Source organism: Lissotriton vulgaris, chromosome 9, assembly GCF_964263255.1.
Source record: "Lissotriton vulgaris chromosome 9, aLisVul1.2, whole genome shotgun sequence".
Lineage (NCBI taxonomy): Eukaryota > Metazoa > Chordata > Amphibia > Caudata > Salamandridae > Lissotriton > Lissotriton vulgaris.
The window spans coordinates 516753021-516779092 of NC_141697.1; the positions used below are offsets into that span (position 1 = coordinate 516753021).

General features: G+C 44.9%; 1 protein-coding gene across 1 annotated transcript in view; it reads left to right on the plus strand.

The window, feature by feature from the left end:
• Window positions 1-5465: 5465 nt before the first annotated feature.
• Window positions 5466-26072, plus strand: part of ACTR10 (actin related protein 10) — a 247980-nt gene continuing 227373 nt past the window's right edge. Inside the window, exon 1 of the mRNA XM_086937982.1 lies at window positions 5466-5674. Coding sequence (XP_086794108.1) covers window positions 5598-5674 — 77 coding nt within the window. The 5' untranslated portion in view covers window positions 5466-5597. The remainder of the gene's footprint in view (window positions 5675-26072) is intronic.

A 26072-nucleotide genomic window follows, 5' to 3' on the forward strand; every position in this document is an offset into this window, starting at 1 on the left:
AATTTTCGTTTTCATCTCTCGAAACTACCTTCACATAAACTGTGAGTTTTTTCTTTAATAATTTATTACCTGGAAGCCGTCCTTAAGCGCTGCCTGCTCCATACCGTTTATTTTCAAATGCGCGAAGCATTCTACGCTCGTGAGGCAAGCTGTGGAATTGTTTTCGTACGCGCTTCTGGCACACGCGCAGTACGTCTACAGCGTCACTCTGGAATGCGTCCAACGTATGCTGTGATCTAAGTGCGCCCCAGCTTTGTTTACGTTAGCGGCGCTCAATTCCAACTGCTTGCGCCCCAGCTGTATTTACGTGTGCAGCGCTTGACGTCAACTTCTCAAAATAAAACGTCTATTTCAGCGCGCCGCGTCTGCTTCATTTAACGCTGACAGGCATCGCACTCCTGAACTTCTTGTCAACGCGACCTTGTCTGTGAAGTTTTGGTCGTCTTCTGTCCAGGTTTAAAAGATCGTTTTACTGACAGTGCTATTTCAAGGCTGACAAGTAAGAAATTATCATAATATATACAAAAAAATTTTTTGTGTGAATTATTATGGCTGCTTCAGGTAATAACAACAATGGGATTGTAGCACCTCCATCTTTTTTAATTGTTCCTGGCAAACCTCCTACTCCATGGCACAAATGGCTACGTGTATTTACAAACTATTTGGAAGCTATAGATGCTCTAGAATATCCTGCATCCAGAAAAAGAGCTATCCTGTTCAATCACTTAGGAGATGCTGGCCAACAATTATTTGACAATCTAGCAGTAGTTCAAGCTCCTGCTGATGATGACTCATGGAATGTATATACCGAGGCACTAACACGTCTGGGCAAACAGTTTAAAGATGATCCATCAGTCATGGTTGAGAGACATATGTTCTTTAAAAGGAAACAGTTACAAGAAGAGTCCATAGAAGACTATGTAGCTACTTTAAGAGTTCTTGCATCGAAATGCGAATTTGGTACCTATCTGGAGACTGCTCTTCGTGATCAGTTAGTTTTTAATTGCTTTAATAAGAAGATCCAAGAGCGAATTTTGACATGTAAAAATCCTACTTTGGATGAAGTCATTGTAATTGCGAAAAGTATTGAGTGTTCTGTTGTCTCCTCTAAAATTTTAGCTGAACATGCCTCTTCTTCAACTGTTTGCAATATTTCGCAGGCATCAGGGGACAATTGCAATGTTAATGTGGTTTCTAACCGTAATTTTGGGAAAAAAGTTTTTGAACCCAAAACTAATGCATTTTGTTACAGGTGCGGTTCAAAGTTTCACATTGCAAATAATCCAAAATGTCCTGCACAAGGTAAAAGATGTTCTAATTGTAAACGTGTAGGTCACTTTGCTGCTTCGTGTCGTTTACCCAAAGATAAGTCTAAGGTTAATATGGTTTATTCTGAGGAAGAAATATGTGATGCGTTAAACCTTTCTTCTATTTCGTTCATTCAGGTAAATGCTTTGTGTGATTTCAGCATCAAGGGGCCTATTTGCACCATTTCTATTGGGATTCAGACCATACAGGTTATGGCTGATTCCGGATCCCCTATTACCATTTTGGATGAAACCACTTTTCAGTGCTCTTGGAATAACAAAGAATTATTCACTACTGATGTTAATCCTAAAGCTTTCGGGGGTTTTGACATAACTATGCGAGGATATTTTCCAGACAACATTGATTTTAAAGGTCGCATCATATATACTAAAATATATGTTGCACACAATGGCCGTGATATTATAGGTTGGCAAGACCAAGCCAGACTGGGCATTATTTTAAAACCCGGTCATCCTGAACCTGTTGTTTTGGGTGATCTCCCCATTTTGTCTGTTTTTGATTATTGTAATGACCCCATTCTTTGTAATGTTATAGAGAAATACAAAGTTGTTTTTGAGGATAAGATTGGGTTAGTGAAGAATTTTGAACATGATATTAAGTTAAAGCCCAACTCCTGTCCTGTTATTCAAAAAGTACGACCTGTTCCCCTGTCTGTTAGAGAGGATTTGAGAAAGCACATCGAGTCTCTTATTGCCCAAGACATTATTTGTCCAGTTGAATCCTCAGAATGGGTTTCTGCTGCCGTCGTAGCACGAAAACCTTCGGGGGAAATTCGTTTATGTGCAGACCTGCGTGTACTCAATCGTAACATTGTCATTGATGTACACCCCTTACCTAAAATCCATGATATGCTGGCCAACATCGGTAGTAGCAAATACTTCTCCACTATCGATTTGCGCTCAGCGTATCACCAAATTCCTTTATCTTTAGAATCTCAACCTCTCACAACATTTGTTACACCTTTTGGTGTGTATATGTATAAAAGGTTACCATTTGGGCTTGCTTCTGCAGCCAGTATATTTCAAAGATTAATGGACTCCATTTTTTATAATTGTCCCGGAATTCAGGCGTTCCAGGATGATATTTTGGTTCATTCTGAATCCCTGGATCAACATTACATATTGATGGAGTATGTTTTAAAATCTCTACAAAACAATGGTCTTACTGTCAACAAGAAGAAATGTAAGTTCTTGGCTAATGAGGTCGATTACTTAGGCCATAATCTCTCAAAAGATGGCATTAAACCCAAATCTTCTTTGTTGGATGCTATTAGAAGTGCTCCTCCTCCTCTTGACAAAGACTCGCTCAGAGCATTTTTGGGGTTGAGTGAATATTACGCTCGCTTTGTTAGGAGCTATGCTCTTGTAGTTCAACCCCTTAGAGATCTGTTAAAAAAACATGCCAAATTTGTTTGGTCCTTTGAATCTCAATCTGCCTTTGACTCCGTTAAAGATTTGATACTCTCTGCTCCTGCCATCAAGCCCTTTTCCCATGGCGTTCAAAGCATCATTACCGTTGATGCTAGTTCCCGTGGCCTAGGAGCTGTCCTTAGTCAAATGATTAAGGGTGAAGAATGCACCATTGCTTTCGCTTCTCGCTCGCTATCTTCAGCTGAAGCAAATTACAGTACCATAGAGCGAGAGGCCTTAGCTTGTTCATGGTCTGTTGAAAAATTTAAAATGTACATTTGGGGCACCAGATTCCTTTTATACACAGACCACAAGCCGTTAATTTATATGCTGGGTGAGAGTTCCTCCAATAGAGCCTCTTCTCGCTTGGTTAGACTATTGGCACGTCTTCAAGAGTTTAATTTTGAGATAAAATACTTACCTGGTGGCAAAAACATCCGTGCGGATTGTTTGTCACGCATTCCTTTATCCACATGTAATTTAGTCAACTCTGACTTAGAGTATGTATTTGCTGTTGATGATGCTCTTCAAGGTACAAAACTTACTAAACAAGACTGGTTAAAGGCTATGGATAATGATTCTTGTTTACTCAATGTTAAGAAATTTTTGATTAAAGGTTGGCCCAGGGATAGAAGCATGTCAACGGAGGAAAATCATTATGCACAAGTTGCTTCTGAATTGTCCGTGTCAGGTGACATTTTGTTCAGGCAAGACAAATTTGTCCCACCTGTTGGCATCCGACAATCTATTATTTCTCTGGCCCATGAATCTCATCCTGGTATTACTGGTACCACCAATAAGATTAAAACCACGTATTGGTGGCCGGGCATTGATAACCAGGTTAAATCCTTCGTCAACCAATGTCCACAGTGTCTATGCTCGGATAAACACTGGAAGTTGTCCAATTCTCCACTTGTTCCAGTAGAGTGGCCTGAGTCTCCTTGGCAGAAAATTGCCATAGATTTTTCTGGTCCATTTTCTGTTTTCAATGATGACTTCAAATTCTTAATAGTGGCCATTGATTACTTTTCTAAATGGATCTATTTTTCTTTAGTCAAGAACCCTAATTCTGTTGCTGTTGTTTCATTTTTAAAGGGTTTGTTTGTCATTGATGGCACTCCACATGAAATTGTTTCCGATAACGGTTCGCACTTTGTCTCACAGGAGATGAATTTGTTTTTAAACAATTTAGACATTAAGCACATGTTAGTTCCCCTTTACAGTCCTGCTTCTAATGGTCTCGTCGAAAGAGCCAACCGTTTATTGAAGGAAGCTATTCAAACAGCATGTGCTAATAAACTTGAGGTGGCTGAATTTCTCACTGAAAAAATTTGGAACTATAATTGCACCCCGCACAGTACCACAGGAGTGTCCCCTTTTGTTTTACTGCGGGGTAGAATTCCCACTTCTAAGTTGAACCCTTCTTGGTTGATGAAAAGTTCTCTTGTCAACGTGGATTTAGCCAAAATTCGTGAACATGTCAAGACCAAACAGAGCAGTTACAAAAATAATTATGACAAACGCATGCATGTCACAGAAAAACCTCTTATTTCTGGTGATTGGGTCATCATTAAGAAACCTGTGAAGATAACCAAGGGGCAATCCAAATTTTCTGCTCCAGTTAAAGTGTTGAAAGTTTCTCGTTCTGCAGCTCTTTTATTTGAAAGGGGTTGGTGGAACAAGAATGCTCTTATTAAGATCTCTGATCAACAAGCAAAGATTATTTCTTCCAACAAACAGACCTCAGAATTTTCTGATGATCGCTGTTCTGACTGGTTTGGTGTTGGTGAATCCTCTATCTCCCCGTCTGTTCCTTCTGCTCCTGTCAATCGTCCTGGCCTTGATGCCTCCCTGTTGGCACATGGTGATTCAAACGATCTCACACCTTCTGCTACTTTACAACCTGTTTCCAATTCCAGTGGCGCAGGGGATGGTAGGGATCTCAGTCGCAGAATCAGATCTGTTCCTGTGAGACTCCATGATTATGTTTTAGGTTAATCTTGTTGTTTTTTTTCCATGTACGCATTTGGTTTCTTTACTGTGTTTTCTTTTATTTGCTGTTTCTTTTTTATCTATTAGGGGAAGGATGTGTAGTATGTACTTTATTATTATTATACTAGCTCTTTAAGGAATGCCTTCTTTAGAATTCCTATTCCATGTTCTTAGAATGTTATACTGTATGCTTTGACCATTGCAAACCTGGTATTCTACTTTACTGGTCGTGGGTTGATTTACTCTGCCTGAATAAACCACCTTTTCAACCTTTCTGCCTGGATCTCCATCCTTATTTGATCCACAACCTCACTACAACTAAAGAAACTAATCGATAAACTACGGCTTGCAAATGACAACATAATAATGTCCTGCTTTATTATTGAAGAGATGGTGTCCTTCGAGCGGGCTTCCTTTAAGTTCCTACGTTCCTGTTTACATAGAACTATTCGAAGGGTCGTTACTATGAACATTGGTGTTCCATCTGTTTAAGATCGTAAGTCCCTTACCGCACAGTCTGGGGTGTGCAATGTTCAGCGTGCACAGTGCTGCCTTCTAACTCTTTCTCAAGAAGAGTTAAGTTAAGAACGAAACAAACTTTTCCCAAATATTCGAGAACTAGAGTTTGAATATTAAAGTATACTGTCCTCAAAAAAGGTAGGGATACGGGTGTTTCTATGTCTCTCCTGTGAAATTCACGAAAAATATAGAAATGCAGGCACTTCCGGAGGCACTGGAAGAAGGGAAACGTAAGACAGATGCAGTGTTCTGCCCGTGCGCAGGCGCAGAGCCAGCAGGAAGTGATTCGGTACCTCTGGAAGGCAGTCTATCTGCGCATGCGCTTGGCCTATCAGGAGCACAGCAAAGATGCCGCTGTACGAGGGATTGGGAAGTGGAGGCGAGAAGACCGCTGTCATTATAGACTTGGGGGAAGCCTTCACCAAGTGAGTTATGAATGGCATGGCCTCTGGAGTGAATGTGAATACAGGAGAGTCTGTATTCTGAGCCAGGAAGATAAACCCTCATGTTTTAGAGAAGGGGTGGATGTACGATTTTTCGCTGATAATGTAGCAGAGTAGACAATAAAAGCATCATACTTCTGAATTGCTTTGCGCAGGAAGTCTAGCTTCATTTTGAGTAGGGGACACCGACACCTATATGGGGACAGATAATAGGGGTTGCTCCCATCATACCAGTTTGTAGAAATATAGTAAGAACATTTTGAAGCCTATATGACGTATAACAAATGTCAGTGCTTTTGTGGAATGTAGTGATTTAAAAAAAAGGTCCAGAAGGCAAAGTGACGTTGGCTTTAAACCTATACCTCTCCTCTATTTCATGGCCTTTCTCCTCGCCCTATACATGCAGTTTGACAGGGGTTGGCTTTGGAATGACATCGTAATCAGTCAGGGCACAAGCCCTATACAAAGAAGTAGGGGGACTGGCCAAGTTGCAGCAGGCAATATACAAGTGACATCATGACTTGTGCCAGCACAGCACATGACGACATGTGACATCTCAGATGGCATCACAGGAAGTGACCTCACTAAAAGGCTCTGCATTAGGATGAGTAGCGCTATACAAGAAATAAAATAACGCTATTTATATTGTTATTTGTGTAAATACTGGGACAGACCATCCCATCTGACATTCGTACAGTGCGTGCACTTCTAGACAGGGACTGAAAAAAGTAAAAAGCACGCATCTCTTAAGTATCTGTGAAGAGATAACAAGCTGTGTGCTTTTGTTTCCTCTCCTGTGCCTTTGCATTTAAGTGAGCGATTCCAAGCCGCCTCCCGTCTGATAATCGATCAAAAGGAGGCCTGATGAACCTTTAACTTCTGCCTTTATTTTTGGGACAGCTGAAGGGTGTAAAAAAAAGCCCCCTAACTACCTGCACATTTGCTGCTGAGAATAAAAAGCAGACAGCGAGCAGGAGCTGCTGAACGTGTCCCAGTGTCTGAAAACGACTCTGGGACAAGTTCAACATATTTCTGCGGGGCCCACCTTCTTTGCAGGGGACGGCGTCCATCCTGTGAAAATAGTGGGTGGACGCCGTGCACTCCCGACTTGTGCCCTGTAATCAGTTGATGTTCCTTTGGCAGAAGGATTTTCAGTCAGTGCAATTTGCTTGATGTAATTACTATACAAAGTTTGGGATCTCCAAAAATCAGTTTATCTTCAGGAAAATAGTGCAGACGAGGCAATTAAGCTCAAATCAAGGGAACCCAGACCACAACTTGTAGAAGGGATTTTTTTTCTAAAGCATGCACGGATGAGTCAACAATTTCCTGGTACACAGGATCGTAATAAGGCAACCCATTATGAGTAGTTCCGATTATGTTGCCCTCAGATGGATGAAAGATAGAGCAGGCCCTTCCATGATTTGAACCTATAGCATTTGGGTTACGGACAGCTTTCCACAGCAGAAGCTCAAACTAATGTGGAGCAGGTACCTGTGTCAGCTCCCCTTGCTGCTCTTAGCTCTGTGAGTCAGTTGTTTGGCCTCTACCCTTTCGGCTGACCTCTGTGTCCCTTTATATTGTTACCTATGCTCAGAGGCAGAACTAGAGCCAAATTTCAGGGGGGGGGGGGGGGGGGGGTCTCAGAAAAGATTGGGGGGGGGGGAATTCTTCCAGCAATAGGCAGAGTGGAGATGTAGGGGCTCTAAGAAGGGGTGAAAAAGAGCAAAGCCTCATTTAAAAGCAAGTGGTCTTTTAAAGCGGCTGTGTGTGTGCCCGGGAAGCTGTCTCAGCCCAGGCTGCCACACTCGACCACTGAAACCCTTTGAGCCCAATGGGCGATGCGTGCCTTCCTGTGCCTGTTATTCTGTTACCTTGCATCTGGTTCTGTGCCTTTTGAGCTTTCTCTCCCCACCAATCTGTGATCTGTGCCTGGTTATTAATCCTGTGCCTCGTATTTTGTCACTTGTACTGTTGGTTTTGTACTTTTCTCACTGTTTAATTGATATTGTGCATGGTATTTTGTTCTCTTTGTGCTGTTTTGTGCTTTCTCGCCGTTGAGCTTTCTTGCCTCTGCGAGCCGGCCTGTGGTGCCGCTCGCTTTCCCGCCACTCCAGCACCCCTCCCAGGACCTACTTAATGGAGGACCCGCAGCGGATGCGCTGTCGGCAGGCTGAGCATCAGGTGCTCCACTGGAGCGCCAAAGGCAAGCCCGTCTGTGCCTGTCCATGCATGGGCAGAGCCCAGCGCCAGGAACCCTGGATCGCCCACAGCTACACTGGCACCAAGCTCATATAGCCTTGAACTCCAGAGCCCGCAGCGACTGCTGATGCGTATCTCCGTGCTCAACAGTGGGACCTTTCGCATGGCACCACTGCCTCTTCTCCTGCAACACCAACAGCAACGCATGCAACCGCTGCCACCACGCCAGCCTTGACTATGCCTGGACAACTCCACTACCTCCTGCTGAATTTGATGGGGGCAACTCTGATCGCTCTGCAAAACCGCCGCTGAGATCTGGGACATCATCACCTCCCTCACCCCGACCTCTTCTTCCTAGCCGAGACCTGGTTCAACCCTTATCCACACCGACATCGCCATGGCCACGCCTAACGGCTACAAGATTGCACACCGGGATAGCATCAATAAATACAGAAGTGGGATTGCCATCATCCACAAAGAATCTATCCACTGCACCACTGCTACTAACAACACCACTCCGATCATGGACCACCTCAACTTCCATCTCCGAACAGACTGCAAAACCACCATCAGAGGCTCCCTCGTATACAGACCTCCAGGACCATTCACTGACTAATGCAATGTCATCCCTGAAGTCATCACTCCTCAAGCCATTAACACCGAACACTATATCTTCCTTGGAGACCTCAACTTTCACCTCGACAACATCAAGACAGCCAACCTTCTCGAAAGCATGAACAACATTGGCCTCACCCAGCTAGTTACCGACCCCACACACATTGCAGGACCCTCATGTCACAGCCAGTTACAGAGTCAAGTACAGCCATGTCACCAATCTCACCTGGATGGACCACTCAATTGTCCACTTCACCTTCACAGCAATCCCCAGCTCCGTCAACAGGCCACCCAGCACCTCACACCGCACCTGGAACAAAGAATACAAAAGCCCTCGGCGGCCTCAACACCTTCCTCCCCGACACCATACCAAACTAACCCCACCAACATCGTCAGAATCCATGGACTGAACATGATCTCCTACGCAGACTGGATGGAAAACAACTGCCTCAAGCTCAGCACAGACAAGACAGAAGTACTGATCTTCAGGAACAACACTTCCCGGTGGAACAATTCCTGGTGGCTTGCTGAACTGGGACCCTCTTCCACCACCATTGACCATGTCCAGAACCTCTGCATCACCCTAAATAGCAAACTCACCATGAAGAGCCTGATCAAAGCAGTCTCCTCAACCTGCTTCCTCACTCCGCGCATGCTCTGAAAGATCTTCAAATGGCTCACAGTCTCCACCAGATGCACCGTCATGCAAAGCCTTGTCACCAGCCGCTTGGAATACCGCAAAACACTCTACTCACGAATTGCCACACATCTCCTGAAGAGACAGCAGACCATTCATAACTCAGCAGCCAGACTCCTCCTTGACGTCCTTCTGATGGACCCACATCACCCCTCACCTGAAACAACTCCCCTTCCACCACAGATGAACAATTTAAGATTCTGACCCGTACCTACAAAACCAAGGACCAACATACATCAACCACCACCTGAACTTTCACCAACCCTCCAGACTTCTGCGATACTCCTCCTCCTCCCTCTCCTTTGCTCACACCCCCCACATCCGCCGAAGCAACGGCGGAGGATGCTTCTTCTCCTACCTTGCAGCTAATTCCAGTAACAGCCTCCCCCTCCATCTCTGGACTTTGCCATCTCTTCCGGGACCCAAAAGGGGACTCAAGACCTAGCTATTCAACTGATGCCACCCAAGCAGCTTGGTGATTATCTATGCTTTATCAAGCCTGTTTGTTGACTGTACCACTTTCTCATAAATGGACGTTATAACTTCATATCTCGCATACAAAATATCACTTCTTCTAACCTCATTTGTGTAGCATGGAGTACAGCTAAACTCCATTGAGCAGGTACTCCTAAAGAGAAGTGACTCACATAGGGATGAGCATGTGGTGTAAATTAGTTAATCATATAGCGCTTCCTCAAACCAAATTTGAACCTAGACATGTCTAAATTTAAAAGTAGTGCAAAACCAGTAATCTGCTTTGTTTAGTTTTCTGTCATATCATATCTCCCAAAAGGCCCGTGTCACATATGCCATCAGCCAGTCTCTATTGTTGTGTCAACAACAGTTTGCAATATGGTACATTTTATTTGCTTTTTTTGATTTAACAAATTGTTAACCACAGTCTCCAAAATTGCGTTACGTTAAGACATATCTACCAGTTACATATTTGTACTTTACTAAAATTTTCAACTGTTTGACAAAAATGAGATTGCGCTTTTAATACTAAAGTCTCTGTGTACACCAGGAAACTTGGAAGGTGTTCATAGAATGCTGAAAGCTGCAGGAGCAATATTTTCTAGTTTTTATAAAGTAAGTTAAAACATTTTGCACATTCTTCATTTTTAGTACATCTGTGTGAATGTGCTAGAGCATAGTTTTGTAATGTAAAGAGTCTATAGGGCTTTGTTACTGCTTGATGAGAGCAAACGTTCTTACTGGGAAGGCAGGTGGATAGTTAATACTTCTGGTATTTGTGGATGGATGAATTGGTGTTGGTTAAAGTGGATTATTTTTATGTTGTGTTTCGGTGTTATGTGTAAAGCCCGAAGAGTTTGCTCCAGAATTTGTATGGCAGCATGTGCGCACATCAGCGTGAGGATAGCAAACCTAGCAACATATATAAACAAGCATTGGCAAAGCCAATCGGCTGCGGCAATCCGAGAACTATTGCCACTGTCAATATCTGTGTCTTTTAGCCGTGCTGAATAGAATCACAGCAGATTGCTGAAAGTGATGGAAAAAGCGCTCTGACAAAGCCAGCACTGTCTGAGTCATAACGCTACGCTTTCAAAGCGCTACTTTGTAATGTGATAGTTGCTGTGAAGCATAGAACAACTACTTGTGCATAAACTGCTATCACGAACCAGTCTGGAGTGAAACAAAGATAGCTTGATCAACTGGATGGTCATGAATGCCAAACAATGAGCTAATGTATGGTTGATGAAAAAGAAGCTACATCTGACACACCTGTAAAAAATGGGCATAAAATTGCGCTGCCCTTGTGTGAATGTTATACATAATACATGTCCATTTATTTGTCTGCAATGTGAGCCCCTGTGTATTATGCAGCATGGGCATCGGTACTTCTGGTAGCTTCCTTCTGCAGGTGCACGCAGTACTGAGCAAAGGCACGTGTTTTCAAGCCTTGAGTTACTGCATTTCTGCTGGCAAATTATCCAGCAAACGTTGTATTTATTTATTTTATTTATTTACCATGATACATTATGAATCTGTAAGTGACGTGAAATTAGACACACCTTAAACCACTGCTGTTACTCTACAACTGTGGTCTTCAAATCTACCTTTGAGCAACTTGCATCCTATCCACTGTGAGACTGGGCAGGGATTTAGGCGCAATGAGGAGAGTACAAGATGCTTGCTTTATTGTGCACAGCATTTTGTAACACTTATCTTCTGGCTAGTGTCTGTGTACACACTGCTCCATTCCCACACATAGAAGCCGTAGATGTTTGTATTTTATTTTGAAGTTTTTGTCTTGACCTGCAATCTGCAGATTACATCAGAGGAAAGATGTGTTTATATTAACCGGTACAAATACCTCAAACTATTCACATTCTAAATGTTTATTTTCTTTTTCTCTATGTTTTATAAAAAAAGAGACATTTCACATTTTTTTATTATGTGCAGATAGCTCGAGTTTCACATTTAGGCGTCCTTTGCATTTTGGGCATGTTTGACTGCCCAGTATTCCTGCTGCATTTACATCGACTCTATAGATGTTGTATCATACGTGGTTTCACTGTGAGCTTTCGTTCAGACCCCTTAATACTTTTTCTGGTTGGTTGTCTGATTTTTGATGGCGGTCCATTAATGTGATCCATGTTTTGGAATTTTTGGAATATTTGGACTGGGTGTTCCCTTCTAATGTGCTCCGTTGTAAAAGTACAAATCTACATTATAGAAAATGAAGATATATTTATCTGCACACATTTTCTGATCTACTGTCAGTTTGGGATTTTACAAATTCCGTGCAGATTTTTTCACCACATACGAATGTCTCCTATTTCCTAGTGAAAGATAGCACGCCACCACCAGAAAGGAATGGCTGGAAAGGGACATCTTGAGGATTTGGAGGGCCCTGGGCCAAACGTATTTGGGGGCCCCTGTTCAGAACAGATTTTAAAATATGATCCAATTTCAGATCTTTCATGCCCTCTTTGGCCAGGTCACAGTGCACATGTGCACTTGTCCAAATTCTAAATGTGTTTACATCTAATATTCAGCAATAGTGACATGTATTTTCAATAGTGTAACACAACAGCAATTTACTAAAATGACCCCCAAATATTTTCCATGACACCCTCTCAGTTCTCATATGTCAGGTCCTGCTTTGATCTAAAATAAACTTTTTTTATGGATGTTGCTTGAAAGGAAACAAAAACTCAAAATATTTGTGCAAAATGTCTGTAATTGACTCTCACACATCATACACATTAAAAATAAATTAAAGGAAAGATTTTTAAAACAATCTGTTAAAGAATTATTGAAGGTCATCAGGGCAAGACTGCAGAACAGAGCTGGCTCTATCTGGAGCCCCCTGAAAGGCTGGGGCCCTGGGCCAGAGCCCACTTTGCCCATGCCATAAAACGTCTCTGTGACTTGAGTAAAATAGGGGACCCTATCAACATAAGTAGGTTGATTGCCTCGGAATAGATGCAGTTGCACAGTAGCTGTATAGACTTGTTCTCCCTCGTGCATGCCGATAAATGTCGTCATCTTTCCTGCCCTTCGGGGTACATGTTGTTTTTTTTTTTTAAATCATACACCTACCAGCTAACCAACCAGCGACACCGTAGGAGCTTCACTCTCAGGCAGAGCAGATATATTGGGAGCACAGAACAGCCCCTGCTCAAATGCAGCATTGCCAATTTAACAGCAAACAAATCACACAACGATAAGTGTGATAAAAGACAGATGGGCAGGAAAAAGATAAACACGATTGAAGGCAGGGGTACCAGATTGGAGAATAAATAGGCGGATGCAGAGGGGTGAAAGCTAAAACAGCACTACTGATTGGTAGACGGCCTGAAAACACAAGTAATCCTATTGAGTACTTGCAGTCAAGTTAAACAAGCATTGGTAATGCATCGGTTTCACCTATGTAATGAATAAATCGCTGTTTTCATCATCCGTGAGAAGGTAAGAGCTGCCTGGCAGATAACACGGGAGTGGAGAGGATGTGGGAGAGCTGCTGACTTCGAAAGTTGGGGATCCCGGTTCGAGTCTCCGCGGCGCTGCACAACATCTTTTGATTCTATGCAAATCACTTAATCTCTCTGGGTGATACATTGTTATGTAAATTTGCTGCGATAGTAAAAGGCAAAACTTTTTGAAAATATAGTTCCACCAAAGTGGATGTTAACAGTATTTCTGCTGCGGAAAACTGATAAGAGAAGCAGACTAGGAACAAGCATTGGTAACTGCAGTAAAATATGCTACAGCCAATAGAAATGGAGGGAAAGGTAAGTAGCACACACCGGAACCAATGAGAAGCCAGGAAAGAGAGGAGGTGGGATGTAAGTTCCTTTTAAGTGTATGTTAAAAACAGTAGATGTCTGTAGCACACGCAAACGCCGTGTAGGTGAAACCTAAAAACAGCTTTAAAAAATGGGAACAGTGAAGGTCAAGCATAACAAGTATGTTAGGAGCATAGAACAGCCACTGTACAAACGCAACAGTTCAAACTTAATAGCATCAAAATCACTCAGTGATGAGTGTGATAAAAGGCAGACAGATGGTGAAAAGACCAATCAATCAATCAAATACGATCAAGGGGTGGGGGGTGCAGATTAAGAGAAGAAACATACTGGGGCAGAGGGATGAAAAGGAACATGGATTGGGGAGATGGCCTGAAAATGCAAGTACTCCTATTAAGTGCTTGAAGACAAATAAAATCACAAAAAATGGGGAACCCAATAAACCCATGGCGGCTTGGGCAATTTAGAATGAGCAGGTAAGTGCATATTGTAGATGCTTAAAGCAAGGACCCAGTTGTTTGCCGACTAATATGCAAGCGTGAACTTCTCGAACCTCTCTGCATTGAAATACAGATCCGTCATTGGACTTTACTCCAAGAGCCCGCAAACAACTGGGTCCTTGCTTTGAACATCTACAATCATTAAATGCTGGAATCAATGAACTGTTGTCTTCCAAAATATTGTGGTTCTTAAATACCAAATAGAAAGCCTACTTAATAAGAAGGCGCTTTTTTATTCAACAAATTCAAGGTCCTGAGGATGGTCTAATGGACCCAGCCATAATTAGATCGAAACGTTGACGTTAGCTTTGTGTAAATTCTTCAGATTGCCTCAAAAACTTTTTTGTGAAAAAGTGTTTACAATTATAGCTGCAAAGGATATTCAATCTTATGTAATCATCACTTCTGGCTACATTGTGTTGTTTTTTATGTACCCTGTAGAAATGAACTATCTTGAATCAATACTACATTATTTATTCGAATATATACACCTGTGTTTCTTCTAATTCTTTCTTCCCTTGTTATTGATGATTTACTCATTGATAAGTTATTTGAATTGTTTTCTGAATAATCCAACGGTGAGTTACTTGAATAGAACTTACCTAAATTGAATTGATCAATTACTGCTGAAATATCTTTGAATAAATCACTTGCCTGAAGACAAATAAAACAAGCTTTGGCAAAGCCAATAGGTCTCAGCAGTCCGAGATGTATTGGTATTGGCGTTGTCAGTGTTACTGTTTTTTAGCCATGTGTTATGGGGTGGTTACTGAGCCATAGTAGCTGGAAGAGTGTGCCCTGACTTCCAAGAGGTCATTAGTGATGCCAGCCACTATAAATCTCATATTGTTTGTAGGAAGGGCAATGTGGTTGGGAGCCTGCAGGCAGTCCTCCTCTTAAGGTTAGTCATTCACCTCATTCATAGCACCAGGTGGTGGCAGAAAAGGAGGATTGGAGGTTAGAAGAGTAGACACCAGATTGTCCAGTTGTCAGCTCAGGTGGTTGAACATAGCGCACACAAAAGTGCACTATGTAAAGGCAACAAGTAACTTCCACTGGCTCAACCAGTACGAATTAACTGATGTCCTCGGACACAGGGACGCGCCACACAAGGATGTGTAGCCTGGATGACTGATGGTGGTAAACTGCGCTATGGAACTTGAGTTTGACATTTTTTGGTAGGATTCAATGTTGAAAAGCCATTAGACCTCAGTCAAGTCACGAGATCTTGACTTCAGCAGAGTGCAGTAGTGTTAAGATGATCTGATTACTATCGACATAGAGCATGTGAGAGTTAATAATCTGGTCATTTAGAGATTATATTAAAAAGTAATATTAAATATTAAAATGTAGGGGTGTAATTGCTGAGCACCACGAGATACACACTTGTAAGGTGAGGAGTTAAAAGAAAAGAGAGGGTGCTGATACATTTAGTATTGTTTTAATGTAGGATGTTTTCAGGTTGCATGAGATTGACCCTGTTGTTAGGGGTGATCTTGGTCACTGAAATCACTACCTGGGATTCAAGGAGGAAGATTTTTAATCTATTTAGGGGACGCAATGTGTTGGGGAGCCTGTCATGTTTATGCCTTTGATTTGATCATTTCTTTTCGAAGGAACATAGTTTAGGTTACTAATTCAGGGTAGCTGCTTTTTAGGTCTCGCTGGCGTTGCAGCGCGAAGCGCTGCCGCCAACGAGATTTATAGCTGCCGTGTTTCCTCCCAAGGGAGACAGACCTGGGCACGAGCCGATTCAGGTCTGGGCACGAGCCGATTCAGGTCTGTGAACGCACTTCACAGTGGAACAGCGTGTGCGCGTTAATTAATGAGCAGCACGTCAGGCGCCGCAAGTAACAATTATCACAGCATGGGACCCCACTTATCACAGCATGTCAACAGGCGCCCCAGGCTGCTGGAGCACTCAACTATAATTAATGCGCAGTTGAGTGCTCCAGCAGTGTGGGGCGCCTCTCGGCATGCTGTGATAATTATTACTTTGGGACCTCATGCTGTGATAATTCTCACTTTCTGATCCGGAGCATTGCTGTCACCGATGAGTCCAAGGAACTCTAGTCGGGCCGTCTCTATTCCTCCTTGGCAGTCCCTGTCTCTTCCTAGATGGTGCCATGCCTGCACGTATTCCCACTGCCAGTGCTTTCACCGTTAAATTTCTACCGTTAGTCTTCAGAGTGTTCGTATTATCCTGTCAATCACTTTTCAATTATTACGCTTGCCCGTATTGCTCCTTTAACCTCTGCCACTCGTTTCTAATCTACCTTCTCTTCGCCCTCCCACCCCAGCACTTCCATGCCCTTCTCCTGTGTCTTTCATCTAATTCTATCCCCCTTACCCTCTCTTCTCTCAGCCCTTCCTCTCGCTGTCAGTCTCTCCCCCGACTCACTCCCCTCTAGGTCACTGCCTCTCAATGCCCCTGTCTATCTTTAACCCTCCTTCCTTAGTTCCCCTTCTTTAGTTCCTCTTAGGGATTATAGTTAGGAAGCTATTTACATAAACAGGTCAATTTCAAAGACCGCCTCTTACTTCCGGATTCACCGGCGCAACCCCGCACTCCATTCTGGGTATTGAAGTTCGGTTGCGCAGTCTGCAAGGCTCCATAATGGTAGAAATGATTTAACACTGGGATGCATTCAGCAGCGCCTGCACGTTGTCTGCTTTCCAGTCCAAGCAGCAACCAAAGGCTTTAGAATCGCATCGTAAATGGGAGCTATTTCGAGTTTACACCTAGCTGCCAGAGTAATAGATGGAGAACGAGGAGACACCGCTTGTTACATGTGCAGCCATGAAATCTGCCGGACCAAATGGGGCATTCTACCCACAAAGGTGGGGTTCTCTTAACTAGAGGGCAGGGTGGGGCACTTTGAGAAGCTGACACTCGAGTCAAAAATGACTCTGCATCACCCAAACTGTCCATTGGGCTGGCCGTTGGTAATCTAGATGGGAAGCAAATTCCACAATGGTGAAAACGTCTTGTACCCGTTGTTGCAGTGGAGACAGTCAGCAAGCATTGGAGTGTTGAGGGGCCGTTTAGGTGGGCGCAGCAGCAGGAAATACAGTTTGCTGCCAGACAGTGCTAATCAACAATACAGGCCCTGAAAACAATAGAAGGCACCTCGTCCATGAGAGTCGGAGTTTGCAGCCTGCCTGTTGCGTTATTTTGTTTTGTGGTGCTCCAATATCCTCGTGGCCTGCTGAGCTGGCCTGGTTTCGGCTTTGTCAATGAATGCCCGTGAAAACAACCACCACTAGGAGTTGCCCACACCGAGAGATCATTATTGCATATAGCAGGCCAAGGCTTGGTGGCTACGTGCTCTTGTGAGCCCCAAGGGTCCATCCGGAAGTTTCATCATAATCTTAAGACATCATGACCTCATGTTTCAGCAGCCTGATGGAGATGGGCTCGTGCTGGAACGTAAGACAGCTTTGTAGCCTCTCTTGTCTGCTGCACCATTACTGATACCCTGCCGCTCTTTGTTGTGCTCCAGTGAAAGTAATGCGATCTTCACTTTCACCCTTTTGCTGCTCAACCATGCCTATTGCAGTTCCTTTTCTCGTGCCCAAGCTGCTTTACTCCAGTTTTGCCTTTGCTTAATTGCCCCTTCACAAACCTTCCTGTCCTAAATTCTGCGTACTCTTTCTTAATTCCTTCAATCAATCAAAGCATTTATATAGCGCACTACTCACCCAGAGGGTCTCAAGGCGCTAGGGGAGGGGGGTTCGCTACTGCTCGAACAGCCAGGTCTTGAGTTGCTTCCTGAAGGCGAGGTGGTCCTGGGTCAGGCGGAGGTGGGTCGGGAGGGAGTTCCATGTCTTGGCGACGAGGTAGGAGAAGGACCGTCCCCCTGTGGTGGCTCTTCGGATGCGCGGGACGGCGGCGAGGGCGTGTCCGGTCGATCGAAGCTGGCGTTTGGGAGCATAGAAGTTGAGGCGGCTGTTGAGGTATCCTGGGCCTTGGTTGTGTAGGGCTTTGTGTGCGTGGGTGAGGAGACGGAAGGTGATTCTCTTGTTGACCGGGAGCCAGTGCAGGTCTCTCAGGTGTCCGGAGATGTGGTTGCGACGGGGGATGTCCAGTATGAGTCGTGCTGAGGCGTTCTGGATCCGCTGGAGTCTCTTCTGGTGTTTGGCGGTGGTTCCGGCGAAGAGAGAGTTGCCGTAGTCCAGACGGCTGGTGACGAGGGCCTGGGTGACCGTCTTCCTGGTGTCGGTGGGGATCCAACGGAAGATCTTGCGTAGCATGCGCAGGATGTTGAAGCACGACGAGGAGACGGCGTTGACTTGTCTGGTCATGGAGAGGGAGGAGTCCAGGATGAAGCCCAGGTTGCGTGCGTGGTCTGTTGGTTTGGGTGCGCTGCCTAGGGCGGGGGGCCACCAGGAGTCGTCCCAGGCGGAGGGTGAAGATCCCAGGATGAGGACTTCCGTCTTGTCCGAGTTCAGTTTCAGGCGGCTGTTCTTCATCCATTCGGCTACCTCTTTCATCCCTTCGTGAAGGTTGGCTCTGGCGGTGGCGGGGTCGTTGGTGAGGGAGAGGATCAGCTGGGTGTCGTCGGCGTAGGAGATGATGTTGAGGTTGTGCTGGCGTGCAATGTCTGCGAGGGGGCTCATGTAGACGTTGAAGAGGGTTGGACTGAGCGAGGAGCCTTGAGGAACGCCACAGATGACTTTGATGGCTTCTGATCTGAACGGGGGGAGGCGGACTCTCTGTGTCCTTCCGGCGAGGAAGGAGATGATCCACTCCAGTGCCTTCTCCTGGATTCCGACGTTGCTGAGGCGCTGCACTAGTGTACGGTGGCAGACAGTGTCGAAGGCCGCGGAGAGGTCTAGGAGGATGAGGGCTGCTGTTTCTCTGTTGTCAAGCAGGGCTCGGATGTCATCGGTGGCTGCGATCAGGGCGGTCTCGGTGCTGTGGTTGGCCCGGAAGCCAGACTGCGAGAGGTCGAGGGATCCGTTCGTCTCGAGGAAGGTGGCCAGCTGCTTGTTGACGGTCTTCTCGATGACTTTTGCAGGGAACGGGAGCAGCGAGATGGGGCGGTAGTTCTTGTGGTCGGTGGGGTCAGCTGTTGGCTTCTTTAGTAGAGCGCTGAGTTCGGCGTGCTTCCAGCTCTCCAGGAAGGTAGCGGTGTCGAAGGAAGTGTTGATGATCTCCCGCAGGTGGGGTGCGATGACAGCGTCGGCCTTGTTGAAGACGTGGTGAGGGCAGGGGTCGGTCGGAGATCCGGAGTGGATGAAGTTCATCGTGCGGATGGTGTCTTCGGTGCTGATCGGGGTCCAGGCACGGAGGGCGGTGGTTCAGTCGTGGCGTGCGTCGGTTGAGTGCTGAAGCTGTTGTGTATGTCCGCGATCTTGTTGTGGAAGTAGGAGGTGAGGGAGTTGCAGAGCGAAGGGGTGATGTCGTTGTTTCCGGCGTTGGGGTTGGAGAGCTCTTTAACGATGTTGAAGAGTTCCTTGCTGTTGTGTGCGTTGTTGTCCAGTCATTCCGTGAATGCAGTTTTCTTGGTGGCGTGGATCAGTTGGTGGTGTTTTCGGGTGGCGAGCTTGAGGGCAGTCATGTTGTCCGGTGTTGGGTCTCTGCGCCAGGCTCTCTCGAGGGCTCAGCAGTTCTTCTTGGAGCTCTTGAGTTTGTCGGTGAACCATGGGGCTTTCTTGCTGCCGGGTCTGCTAGGCGGGGTCCTCAGGGGGGCGAGGTCGTCTGCGCAGTCGCTGATCCACTTCGTGAGGTTGGTGGCCGCTTGGCTAGGGTTCGTTGCGCTGGTGGGTGGGTTCTTGCTCAGGGAAGTCGCGAGCTGGTCGGTTGTGATCTTGTTCCAGCTTCTGCGTGCAACCTGTTGCTGGTGGTGGTGGATCGTGGTCCTTCCGAAGCTGAAGTGGACGCAGCTGTGGTCCGTCCAGTGGAGTCCGGTGGCGTGGCTGAAGGTGATATCCTTGCTGGATGAGAAGACGGGGTCGAGTGTGTGTCCGGCGTAGTGGGTGGGGGTGGTCACTAGCTGCTTGAGTCCGAGGTTTGTGTGGTTGTCCAGCAGGGTGGTGGTGTTGCGGTCGTTGTTGTTCTCCAGGTGGAAGTTGAGGTCCCCGAGGAGGATGTAGTCAGCGAAGGGGAGGGTGTGCGGGCTGATTAAGTTGGCGATGTCTTCGCTGAATTGTGTGCGTGGTCCCGGGGGTCTGTAGATGAGGGTGCCTCTGAGGGTGGTCTTGGGGTTGATGTGGACCTGGAAGTGCAGGTGCTCGGCGGGTGCGAGGGTGTCGTCGGTGTTGGTCGTGATGCGGATGGTGTTCTTGTGGATGATGGCGATGCCTCCTCCAGTCTGGTTGATGCGGTCCCTTCGGATGATCTTGTAGCCGTCTGGGATGGCGATAGCGATGTCGGGCGCTGAAGAGGCGTTCATCCAGGTTTCCGTGAGGAAGGCGACGTCTGGGGCTGTGGTGTCGAGCAGGTTCCAGAGCTCGACGGCGTGTCTGTGGACGGAGCGGGTGTTGAGCAGGATGCATTTCAGGTGGCTGCTGCTGTTGCTCGTCTTGGTCTTGGTCGGTGCTGGAGTAGTGCAGGTCCGGATGCAGGTGAACTTGCAGGAGTGGCAGCAGAAGGGTCCGTGGGTGCGTCTCGGGGTGGCTCGGTAGCAGCCCGGGATTCGGCCGGCGTTGAGTGCGTTGAGTTCAGTGGCGTCGTAGGTCCGGCGGGTGGGCTGGTGTCTGCGGGGGCCAGGGGTCCTGGCACTGGGCGCGGTCCAGGCGCAGACGGGCTTACCTTTGGCGCACCTTCGGCGCTCAATCGGTGCTCCCGCTGCGCGCGTCCGCTGCGCGGTCGCTGAGGGGGCATCATAAGAAGGGAGCCGGGAGGGCGGGTCAGCTGGGAGGCGGGAGTGTGGGATCCAATCGGCTGGCGGGGGGGCGGGGCCGCAGGCTGGCAGCGGCGGGAAAAGCGAGTGCGGGCTTGGCGGGGGGCCCTGCGGCGGCTGGGGCGCTCGCTGATGGCGTAGGCGAGCAGGCAGGCAGGCACAGCAGCAGTAGGCAGGTGTCAGGAGCAGGAGGTACGAGGAGCGTTGGGGCGACCAGGCCGAGGCGCAGTGGTCACTTCCCTTAGTTAGCATCTTCTTTTTAGCCCCAACGTAGCTCCTTCCGTGATTTATCCCATGGCAATCCAATGCAGTGCCTTGAGCCAGCCAGCATCTATCTATCTATCGCCCTCTATCTATCTATCGCCATCTATCTATCCATCGCCATCTATCTATCTATCGCCATCTATCTATCGCCATCTATCTATGTATCGCCATCTATCTATCGCCATCTATCTATCGCTATCTATCTATCGCTATCTATCGCAATCTATCTATATATCTCTAGCGCCCTCACTCTATTTATCTATCTATCGCCCTTACTCCAACATCACTCAGCGCCACCACAGCATCAATCTGTGCAACCATTCAACAACAACTGGTTCAAATATGTTCTCTCAATGTTTCAAGCTTTATCACAAATGTCACAAACATTTTTAATATTTCACTTCTGTTCTTGGATTTTCGTCACAATAAAATACACTGAACATAATCTTCACAAACGTTATTTCCAAAAGTTTAAGCTATTGCCATTATAAATTACAATAACTTTTATTTAAGTATTAACCCCTTCCGTGCGGCCGCGATTTTCCCTGTGTGCGGCCGCCGGCAGAACACGGGCGGGCCATGACGAACCCCAGCCGTCATCAGCACACGAGCACTGTAGTGCATGACGGCTGGGGTTCGTCACCAGCATGGAAGGGGTTAATTATTAAAAAAAAATTAAAAGCCATTGTTATTTGTAATATCAAAACATCTAAGTCACGTAAATACAAAACAGGTTGTATTACAAATGCTATAGGTGTAACATTTGCAAAAGTTAAAAGCATTGGCATTGGAAATGACAAAGCTATTACTTTCGCTATTTTCAAAACCAACACATAATAAAAAATGTGTCATTTACAAGACCAACAGCTCAAACTTTCCTAATGCGAGACCTATTGCATTGCAAATGCTTGTTAGCTGTAAAGTCTGTGTCTGACATCACCTATGATAACAATTCATACATCCTCGGGATGACCTTTTTAGTGCAAGCTTAACTTTATAATATTAGCACTGGCATGCTCCACAAAACTCTTTTAATACTGTGATATGTACTTTTAGATTTTCATAGGCCTTGCATCTTATGTGTCCATATTTCGTTAGGCACTAGGCCTACCCACCCAAGTGACATACCATTTTCATCAGGAGACGTGTGGTAATACAGAATAGCTGAACATTTGTTATTACCAGTAGTATTTCTCTCCAAATGTAAGGCAATGTGTAAGAAAGAAGTATTTAAAAAAATGCCCTCAGAATCACATGGTAGTATGGGTACCCATAAATTGAGAGGTTTACAAATAACCAATGCTCATAAATTCTGTTCTGGGGGTCTATTTCTGAAATATATAGATTTCTTTGATACCCATTTTTCTCCGTTTATATTTTACCAAGTGAATTGCTCTATACCCCCGGTATTCAATGAAAAACCATTGCAAGATGCATTTCAGTTACTGGCGCTTAGTATTTCCAATTCTTGGAGACCCTACAAACCCTATAAATTCCCGCAACCGGAAAGTTCCAGCGGACGTAATGTTATATTGCTTTTTTAAATTGGCCATTGTGACAATAAGTTAGAAATGAAAACGTTGTAACAAATGGCCATTTTTTCGATACTCATTTTCAATATTTTTGATTTCAAAAGTTAGCTTCTTCCAGAAAACCATGAGGGGTCTACATAAGTACACAAATGGCCCCTTACTGAATTTAGAATTGCCTTCTTTTCAGAAATCGAAGGCTTTCCCGTATCACCAAAGGGTTTCCATCCCAAAATAGAAAGCACAAAAATTTGGAAAAATAGACTACCTCTTTGAAAAATGCCAAGACTGTGGTTAAAAAATTGTTTTTTGATTCTGCTCTAAATGTTCCCAAAGCTGGGAAAATTGTGACTTTTGCACTGCAAACCCTTATTTGATGGTTTTTTAGGAAAAAACTGAAGATTTTTTTTGTGGAGTAATTTTGCCTATATTTCCCCCAAAAAGTTTGCTATATTTTCTCAGTCCCCTCAAGGGGAATCCACAAACCATGAATATCTTTCGAATCCCCAGGATGTTGGAAAACAAGGATGTACAGGGCTCGACAAATCCGCTCGCCCGCTCGCATTTGCGAGGGAGAATGGATGAGGACGAGCTATTTTTAGGTCCTACTCGCCCTTTCTGGTGAATAGGAAGACAAACTAACTTTTGTCCTCTGTCTTTGAAAACGGAGCAAAAGTGACAAGATAACAAGATTTAAATGCATTTTAATTGCTCACAAAGGGACTGAGCAATAAAGATGCCTTTAAATCTTGTTAACTTGTCACTTTTGCTCCGTTTTCAGAGACAGAGGTCAAGTAGGTTGCAGTTGGGTCAAGGGGATTTTCCAAGTTACTAGACATGCAGGACTAGTACAATTTTTCAGATTTGTCGAGCCCTGATGTAAATTTGAAGTGGATACCCTTTTGCTGAAAAAAGTTATGGAGACCTAAGCGCAACTTACCCCAAATAGCCAAAAAGGGGCTTAGCCTTGTAGGGGTAAAAACTTGGCAGCCAAGTTGATGGATTTTTAATTTAAGCAAATGCCACTAAATATCAATGCAAAAGCAGCACTTTCCATTAAAGATACAGTGAAAACCAACCAATTCCACTGCGAAAGGTGGCTTGATAATGTCACTGAAACCCTTCACCTTTTTAGGATGCGAAACATCCTAAAACTATTGTACAGCTGTTGCGTTCCACTATCACTTCCCACTCTGACTTTGGATCAACACTGTGTCACAGACCCTACCCTAAAGTAACACCTACCTGGTCCAGTTTTGGTGATCTCGGCCAGTATCATTTGTTAAGTTTTACTAAAGTGCCGCTCAACCAAACCTGTGAAAACAGTAGATTTTCTCGGAGGTGCATTTGCTAAAAATCTTTTAATTACTATCTATTAGTAGGCACTCACTTTATAATGTTTCTAGTGTGTTGATCACCACCCCATGTCCAGCCTGATGGACCAGCAGCATCAAAGTCTTTCCCTACCTGGATGTGCTATTTCAGGGAAGCTCGTACTTCTTCTGGTGTTTGTGCTGCATCTGAACTTGAACTGTGTTAGTCAAACCTGGTGTGATATTTTTACTATTGCAAAAACCAAATCGATTTGATTGCACTGACAGAGGTTGTCTAGATTTTTAGGTTGAGCCTAAGACAGCACTTGCTCTGTCTGCAAGACCTGTTGCAATCTATTCTGAAGAACCGGGATAACCCACTCTAGGGGTCTGGGCGACGGGGGAACCGCCCTAGTCTTCCATGCCTTGCACACTTAATAAAACAAGCATTTGCAATGCAGTAGGTCTCGCATTTGCAAGGGTTAGAGCCCTTGGCGTTGAAAATGATTATGTTTTTTACCTTTTGAATCTTGTATGCAATGGAGTGGTGTTTGCATAGCGCTATTGCGTTCGTATGACCTTGCGGCGCTGGAGAACCATAAAATGGGAAATAGGTTGTGAGGGAGGGAAGACCAGAGTAATATGTAGGCTAGAAAAAAAACACCATCCTGGAAATAGCAAACACTCATAGGGAATGCAAGATTAAGTAAAGCATGTGAAATGTAAGCAGGAACAACATAGTTAAAGATGTCCCCACCCCCTTTGACGACTCCTTTAAAATTAAAATGGGTAAGTATGTCATACACTGAGAAGACCCAAAAGGTTAAAAATGATATTAGTAAAAGATGTTTGGTAGAAGGCTGTCAAGGTACTGAGACAGCAGGTCAAAAGAATCACAGGGGTCCCGCACCACATATTGAGGGGTATCGCCATTTATGACATACCCAATGCTTCTAAAGTCCAGTGTTAACATGGTGAAAGTAACACAGATTATGCAAATGTTTGACATTGCACTATATATATATATATATATATATATATATATATATATATATATACATACAATAAAATGATGCTTGAGAACTCCAACAACTACTGAAATCACCTGAAAGCGTTTAAATGATTATGGACGGTGAACTTTGAATCCCTAACTTAAAAGAAGCCTGTGTTCTATTTGGCTGAACGTCAATCAACACATGATTTACTAGTGTTATTAATTGGCCTGCTGTAGAGATTTAATCCTCACATATATGTCATGCAGTAGTCATCTAGCAACTAAAATCGGAGCTGCAATAACCATAGATACATTTTTTTATAGTGTCGGTGTTACCGGTAAATGCATTCCATCAGTGCATTCCATCAGCCCAAACATTGAACAAATCGTTCATCTCATTATACACGGTCACGGTTGCAGTCAGTGCCAAGAGTTAACGCACAGTTGGACAAAGAAATCAACATCCCAGTGGCTGCCTGGGGTCTTATATGGCAGATGCAGGTAGCCAGTCCATAGTATGCAAGCCACAGAAATCCTGAGTGAAGCACCAGCCACAACTGTAATTTATTTGACCTCCGCCATGCAAAATAATATTTAAAAAGAAAATGAAACCAAAGCAGCAGTGGAGTTACTCCCTAAACAAACATGTTACTCCTCATCAAAAATACAATGCATCGCATCTCTGCATACTAACACGTAAACACCAACATTCTAGTAAGAATACTTACATGTTAAACAAGCATTGTAAATGCATTCGGTTTAGTCCTGCTGCCGTACATGCGTGCTTCAAGGCTGGTGAGGAGGGTTGGAGCGGGGTTGGAGCAGGGGTGGGCAGAAGTGAGGAGAGGCACCTTTATGCTACTCCTGAATATAACATACAGTGCTATTGTAAAGCACTCCGACACCTTTGGTGAATGTCCGCGCTATATAAAACTGCATAAATGAGTGACCAGACGTCCCATATTTCACAAGGCTGTATAGGTTTTCAGAGGCCTGCTGTGGTGATTTTCCCAAATTCAAATACAGGTTCTTATTATTTTAAAAGACGGAGTGAGCATTTGAATCGATGCATTTTCTCTGACAACACCCACAACCACCACCCCGAGCCCCACGTGGCTCATAATACGGATAGGATTGTGCA